At 47.4% G+C, this 8,080-nt stretch overlaps 1 protein-coding gene across 1 annotated transcript in view; it reads right to left on the bottom strand.

The window, feature by feature from the left end:
• Positions 1-2,999, bottom strand: part of LOC105275855 (T-box transcription factor TBX20) — a 51,678-nt gene extending 48,679 nt beyond the window's left edge. The window contains exon 1 of the mRNA XM_011333014.1: positions 2,222-2,999. Within this exon, the coding sequence (XP_011331316.1) occupies positions 2,222-2,405 (184 nt within the window). The 5' untranslated portion in view covers positions 2,406-2,999. The remainder of the gene's footprint in view (positions 1-2,221) is intronic.
• Positions 3,000-8,080: the final 5,081 nt, after the last annotated feature.

Here is an 8,080-nt window from a genome sequence, read left to right on the forward strand (position 1 = left end):
GAATAAAAAAAGATATGGTGAATAAAATATTCTACATTATATGAAAATAATAAAATCTCCAGTTCGCGTTTTGTATTTTTGTGCTATTGTTCAGGAAAATTTTGAGGCAATACTTTCCTGGCAATGTCAGCCTCGTGCGCATAAGCGATACTTTTATTTGGTTCCAATTATCGATTTAATGTGCTCTGTGGTTCCATTGGCGTTTGATTATGCGCGGATGATAATTTTTTACGCAACTGTGATACACTTTGAAAAAAAACTATCATGTTTAACACATGAGGATTATAAAAGGTGACAAGGCCTGAAGTAACAAGAAACAATTTAACAAAAGTCATTCCTTAATCAGCATTTGAAAATATATTTGCAAAGATAAGTCATCGAAGATAAGTGCATATGCATACATTTCGGATACACCTCAGCAAGTTTCGCTAGTTAGTTAAGCTAATAGCTAAAATGTTAAAGTTAATGGATGCAAAAGCGTAACAGCGTGTTCGCTCGAGTGAACTACAGGGACCGTCGGATAGAAAAGCGCATCGTAACGTGTACAAACTGAGAGAAGTGCGGTGCATTCTACAGCAGCAACGTGCTCCAAGTAAGCTCGTTAAATCGTAAACCGAGTCAGCTCTAAGACAAACCTGCAACTTAACTTTCTGCAATCCGGAAAGACTTTTATTGCAGCGTTAACAGCCCGAGATAATTCGATTTGTAGAAATGCATTTTCCGCGATGAAGTGAAGATTTTCCAAAATATTAGAAATAACTATCAGAATTAAGATATTAAAGTTGATATTTGTGTAGGAGGAAAAAATTTCAGTTTGGCATCGAGAAAATTGGAGAAATCTTAAAATCTTGAGACGTAGATAATTCGTACTGATTTATGTATCATGATGCAAATGAATCGAATAATCGCTGCACATACAAACCACTATGGAAGCAAACAGAAGGCAGCTCTTTTACGCAGCTAATGTATATTGTGTATCAGCCTTATAATGAATTCCTTGGTCTGAATTATAATTCCTTGGCTCTACATTAGTCTCAAAATTGCTTCAAAATTACGTAACTTCTTAAAAAATCACTATCTTTCTCGTTAATTCCAAGTGGAAATACAAAACAAGAATTTAAATTACCGTTAACAATCGTTAAAATTCTACCATGATTCTGTAGTCGCGAAACTAAATTATAGCGGTTGTCTCAAAGACAAAATTTGACAATTTCAAACGTGAATATTGGAAAAACAGCAGCAACAGCAGAAAAGTGAAGAGGGATCAACGAGTCTTCTCTAATATACGTTTTCGTTCTCGACTGTACGAAATTAGGAACTGTCTTCGTGACGGACTACATTACGGCACCCTCATGACACCATGAAGATACGATTAAATTGTTTTACGACGATGTTGCAAAGTGCGTTCCATCGTTTACGACCATTGCTGCCGGCAGCGGCGCGCGAAACGAGCCGCGTTCGCGTTTATCACTTCAGCGTCTGACATTTCCATCAGCCTGGCGTTTCTTTTTTGCGTCGCGTTCCATTTTCAACAGTTTATTCCTCGTTTTCTCTATTGTCGTAACGGAAGCGTAGCATAGAAATTAGCTTGTCAAATGTTCCAAAATTAGCGAAAGGAAGCATAAAAGTCTCAAAGTTCTTGGGGATATTGAGACCAATCCGTAAAAATTCACAAAGTGCTAACCAATGACGAACGTCTTCCTTAATTTCTGCTCGTGCAGCATTTGCAACGGTCCAATGTCTGCGAGATTGTAATTACTGACTTCCTGTTTGTCAACTTTCTTATCTTATCGTTTAGATTGACTGGAATTACTTCAGCACTCTCTATGCCGATATAAACAACTTGAGGGATTAACGTTAAACAGATAATTATCGTCGATAAGCAATTAAATACTGCTGCACACAGATTAACCACAGATTACTTCGAAATAATCACATGCGATGTGAAAAATGCGCACATTTTACGTACCATTTTACACACGATTTTATTCTACGTACTGTTTGCAATTTTGAGTATATTTGCATGAATGCTGTACATAATATAAATAAAATTAATTAGACTATATTAAATTAGAATATGCACACTTAAACAATGTTTAAAAACTTGGTAAGAAGTTCGCGCCCCTGCGTAGACCCAAAAGCCAAAAGGGAGTATCTTCGCAGAAATCATGGGCAGTTATAGTTCAAAGTCCTGTTTCAAAAAAGGGGAAAAAGTACTCACGATCGTCCAGCGTGGCGTCAGCCACGAATCCTTTGCCAGTTGGGCATTCCAGGCTGGTGTCAGCAGTGGCAGCAGCGTTGCCGATGCCCTGCAGGTGGTAATGCCCGAAGGACGGACCCCTGGGCGCCATGATGGCCGCGATGCTGAAGTCCGTCGCTTTTCCCCTCTCTCCCTTCGTAGGCATCCCTCCTCGCGCGCGCGACGACGACACTCTTGTTCGTACGTCTTTCCGTCTCCCCCGATCAATCCGTTGTTCCCTCTTTCACCTCCCTCACTATGCTCCGTTCCTCCACCAGGATCTCCAGGACCTAATCTCCACTTTATTGTTCTTCTCTTGGAGAAAAGTCAGAGAAAAATCACCTCACTCGCGACAAGGCATACCAGACGGTCCTTTTGGTCCTACCCTTCGATCCTCACCTCGGATCCTCCTTCTGTCACCAGGTACTCAACGTTTGCGTCGACATGACCTGCGGCAGCGAGAGAAGCGCCTCCAGCTCCCGCCGGTACAGTCCTTCCTTGCAACAACAACCGTGAGTATCCACTGCGATATGTGGTTATCGCGAACGCGCACGGCTCCTTCAAGGACCCATTAATCGTCACTGCCCACCGATGACTCGTCCCGCTGATCGCAATCGTTACGTCGCAACGTTGGTTGCCACCTTCGCTGTCGTTGTCGTCGTGTTGTCGCTGATCACGGCTGGTCGCTACGAGAAGAACGCACAGTGCACGACGCGTCTGCGCTGCTCGACTTCCCGGACTCCACTGGCTTGGCGTTCCTCCTCCCACGCGTACCGACTACCCCACCACAGCGCCACGCAACCACGGTGGGTAGCGTGGCGCAGGCAGGGTCAAGTGGGCCCATTGCGTGCGCAATATCGACCAGCCGTGGGCGGAGCCTGGCGCAAGGCAATCGTCGCTCAACCGATTGGTTCGCTCTTCTTCTCGCTCTCTGTCTCTCTCCGTCACTCCTCCCTTTTTAACCCCACCGAGTCCCCGAGCCAACCCGGTTTTACGCGACCTGACGGAGCGGCGCGTTCAGCAACCATGCGGGAAGGCGGCGCGTGTGGCGGTCGCTTTTGTCACTTGCCACACCCCGAGGACCAAGCCACCACCACCGTCGACCGCCGATGTGTCCTCCGCACCACCACCCAGCGCGCCCAGCTACTACGACAGCGACGTGGGTATCCCGGAGTGGCGTGGCAGCGACACGGTGGTCGCGCAAACGACGAAAGAGAGATCGATCGACCTCTCGCGCCGGATGGCCGGCGCTCGTACGTATCTACGGTGCGTCTACCTCCTCCGTCGCGCAGTGGCGTAGGACGGGTGTTGCGGGTACGCACAAGGGTCGCGTGATTCGCCGTCTGTTGATTAACGCGGACGCTTAAATCGCCAAAGCACTCGGCCCGCAGATGCACTCTGATTGAACAATTTCACCTTACGCGAGGGAAGATTGGAAGAATGTTTAAATCATTGACATTGTATATTCGCAAGGACCGTTGTGCGACCGTTCAACCTGAGTGCATCGTTGTTCGATTGAATATGAGAATCGATTCGCGTAAAACAAAACTGGGAATATTTGTTAAGAAGAAAAAGGAGGACTTTGATAAGCGCATTACGCTAGTGCGATCGGTTCGAGCTATACGTATCTATATATTGTATAGGACAGTTGCATCCTCTAACGGAGGCGTACTCGGCGTCGCTGCATTGATTTTAAGGAAGGCAGCGAGAGCGTCAAGAGAATTTATTTAAGCTGCGCCACGAAAATGGTGGGATGCGCCGGCACGTGATACGTAGCTAAAAGCTTTCGCGAGCCGTTTTGGGAAAACGCGGGGTGAGAGCCGCGGCTTGTGCCGGGAATAATCATGAGAATCACCGTGCTGGAGGGTGTAACCGTCGACAGTGTACAACAATCCGCTTATGCCACCTGCATACGCCGCAATTTGCACGGAAAAGATCGTATCTTTGGAAAGAGTTGCCTAGACTGACGCAACACACCCTTCTACAGTTCCCATTTGACGCTAACTCACGTGTCCCGTTGTTATACTAGGATTACGCCGACCTTTCCATCACTTGCGACATGATTGATAGTGCCCTCGTCGCGATTTCCATCTCCTACAGGTTACGAGACCAACTTGTCTACTTTGCTACCACCAAGTGAACCTATTCACGCAGCTTATCTTATTTGTGGTAAATTTCTATGATTAATGTACGTATAGCATTATAGGCAAAGGAAACATTGTGTTCTATAAAAGCAAATATTTTTTCGTCTCCTTCAATGTAACTCGTTGCAACTCGCCTTAGCTCTCAAAAGCTGTTTTAGCTAATCGACTTTCTAAATTTTACATTATTATCATAAAATTAGCATTTTTTACATTTAAAAATTGATAACTATTGCTAAGTTGATATTTTATCTCACTCTAGGCTAATGACTTTGCCGCAAAGCTTTTCACAGGTGAACTTTTACTCGAGACACATCTCCTCGGTAGTAAAACACGCGAGCGAATATTGCGAGCATTCAAGTACAGAAGACGAAGGAACAGACGTTACGACAACCGGCTATAAAACCATCACCGAAGGAAGCGATCGAGGACGCAGAACGCGGACCGTTAGAGTCAGCATCCGAGACGCATCTCGATCGATCAAACGTCACTGAGCGGGCCACGACGAGACAATTTCGACGGACCCGATCGCGCAGCGTGTGCGTTGTCTCACCGCAAGTATCAGCGAATAGAGCGGGGTTTAGGCAGGGGAGGTAGATTTACGACGTGTGTTTAGGCACTTAGGCGCTTTACCTAGCCCCCTTTATTATACTAATTTCTCGGGCATGTCAAAATACCTATCGTGTATATACCCGGCCTTCCGAATTCTATTCGACACGCTGGGTGCCCCCGTAGTCGAGCGCATAAAGGGGCCCCCTAAAGCATAAAATATGAAGCCCCGGCCGTCGCCCACCGTCGTCCATCTCTCTCCGCTTCTCTTCCATCACCGAGTTGCCTTCAGGTAGCTGGAAAGGAGCCAGCTCGCGCGCGAGTCGTCAAGTCGTCTCTCCGTGAACCGCAGGAACGAGCCTGGGGAATGATCCCCTTTGCTCCTCACCCTCCTCATAAGCCTATAGAGCGCTTCTCAGTGTTTTTTTCAAGGCAGTTGCCGGGACGTGTCACCGTCGCCCTTTCACAGTCGTCACCCGTGGTGAGGTTTGCCATTTAACGGACTACGACTGTATCCACTTAACTGCGCGCGAGCGGCCGTGCTCAAAAGTCGTGTGGGGCTCTACTTGAGGCGCGTTGTTAAACGGGCATTATAACCGCGCGGCCGCAAAGTGTGCGGATTCTCTTTCTCTTCCTCGGGGTGATCGTCGCGCGAACGGGTTTCGTCACGCGTGACTACCGAGACCTGCACGGGAAACGCGCGACCGTGTACCTCGAGATTCGAATCGCCGCGTTATTATGGACGTTTTATCGTGAGTACAAAAAATTTACATATTACTTATCAATGCGATACTCCGATAAAATATCGATCCGAAAGTTGGTACAGCGAATTTTCGCCTGGTACTTACTTGATCGCAATAATTTTTTATCATTTATCATCGGGGTCTCACAGTATGAAGGCTGTCAGCCTCCTTTTGTCTTGAAGATCTCAACTTTGGATCTGAAGCGCGCGTAACGTAACGACCTCGTGCTTCGTAACAAGTAGACATCAAGTTTAGTCATATCGGCGATTTGCAATCTCGATCAAATTAGCAAAATTCCCGTCTTGCTGACGACAATTTTCCTCTCCTGATAAGTCGCTCGCTTCTACGTCGGTTGTCGCTCGCGGCAACGACCAGCCGGGACAGCGGCAACAGCAGCAGCGGCAGCAGCTCGGATGCAAATTGCATCTCGACGGTTCGCGGGTGGGAAAAATAAACGAGAAATAAAACGAGCGAACGCTGGTGCGGAAGGAGAGGAAGCGAGCGAAACCCGCCCGAGCGAGGCCGCTCGATGACGGGGCGGGAGATGCAGGAGGGGAAGGAATATCACAAGGTGGAGTGGAACGCTCGGAGGGAGGAAAGGAGGGACGGCAAGAGGGGAGGACGGACGGACGAACGCGTTGGCCGAAGGTGGACGCCGAGGGCCGGTAGGACCGCGACAGGGTGCGAGCCGCGTAGGAGGGGGGTACACGAGGGTCATTCATCATCCGAGGAAAAGAGAGGCCTGCGCGAACACACCACCATATAGCACATTGCACGGCCGCGCGATGGTGGTGGAAGGCCCCGGTGTTGGAGGAGGTGGAAGGCCACCCACGCGGAACGATCGGGTTTGGTGGCGATCTGGAGTCGGATATGTATACACCAACGCCAGCGAGAGACCGATCCCTATCGCGGATCACTACGTACGTATACGTATGTACGTGTTATACGTACGATTGGCGCCAGGTGATCAGTGTGTTACGCATCGCATCGCATTGCGTTACGTTAGTCCTCTGGCGCGCCATTTACTTTCGGGTTATCTGAAAGCTACGTACGTAGATGAAGGGATGCAGGCTGTGAGTCAGGGTAATAACTGAGACGCTGTATCGGCCATGCGGCCGAACCTGATGAGCGTACGCTGAAATAAAAATGTTAGTAGTCAACTCTAAAGTGAAATGTATTACTCCGGGAGAGGATTCAGTAGCATAACTGATGTTAAAGATATGACAAGATTATACGCAGCAGGGTCATGCAGAGTCCTTACTGAAATTATTCTACATCCTGTGCTATTCTACATGTAAATGGATTCCGAAATTAAAATAAACGAATTCTGAATGTTCGGGAAATATGTACTATTGAAATTAAGATCGGAGGCAGCTTCTGAGGCAGCCTATACATATGCTGAGCAATAAAGAGACGTTGCTCTACCAGTCATCCTTAAATCAGTCCTCTCCACGTTGGAACCTCTCCTTCCCAAAAAGACCGTCAGAAACCAGTCGTGCAGAGTTACAAACTCCGAGCTCTCATGGCACGAGCTTCTCGGCTGGCTCTCGAGTGGCTTCTGGAGAGGGTAAACACACGGTTCCTCTCTACAGCCACCCCCGCCTGGCCTCAGGCGGTCCTAATAATAACGACGAAATTGCCGTTCGTGGCGGCGATAACGAGGAGACGATGTCGGGGAAAGACACCGAGTATCTTGTCGGGAGAGAAAGAGAAAGAAACAGGGACAGAGAAAGACAACGAGGACGAGAGGGTGCGAGCGGAAGCGGGCAGGGTATAGGAAAGGGACAACGTCGGTGACTCGTGGAAAGACACGGGCTTCCGACGACTCGAGGGCCGCTAAGATCGAGGACTCAATTCTGCTCGAGAGTGTCGCGGCGCCAGCCCTTTCCAGAAAGTAAAACATAACGTTGCGTAAAATGAGAGCTCGTATACATACTTTTCAGTGAACGTCTCCCGCGAGAAAACCGTAACTTCGAAGAAAAGACTTCCTGCCGACGGCGTTTTGCTTAATACTTAGAAAATATAATCGTAATAGTAACGATAGTTTTTCGGAGAAAACGCGTAAAAAAGAATTTTTTATGCTAATTAAATTAATTTTGAATCTGTAAATTAAATTACATTTTGAATCCATATTAATTAGTAAAAATCCTAAGAGCTCTATTCTTAAGAAATAATTCTCATCGGAGTCACGTAACTCCTAGTATCAAGTATCACGTCAATTAAGTGAATTGAATTCTCAGGAAGAGTCTATACGAATAGCCCCTTATCCGCAATTCCCATTTTTCACGGAATACTCTGTATATCGCGGGGAGAAACGTTTTCTCAGGGCGAAAGACCCGATAACTACTCGCATAAAACACGTCCTCCACGACCGCTCTTTCTTCGCGGGTCGCACTGTGTAGGCGGAA

This window comes from Ooceraea biroi, chromosome 11 (assembly GCF_003672135.1).
Source record: "Ooceraea biroi isolate clonal line C1 chromosome 11, Obir_v5.4, whole genome shotgun sequence".
Taxonomy (NCBI): Eukaryota; Metazoa; Arthropoda; class Insecta; order Hymenoptera; family Formicidae; genus Ooceraea; species Ooceraea biroi.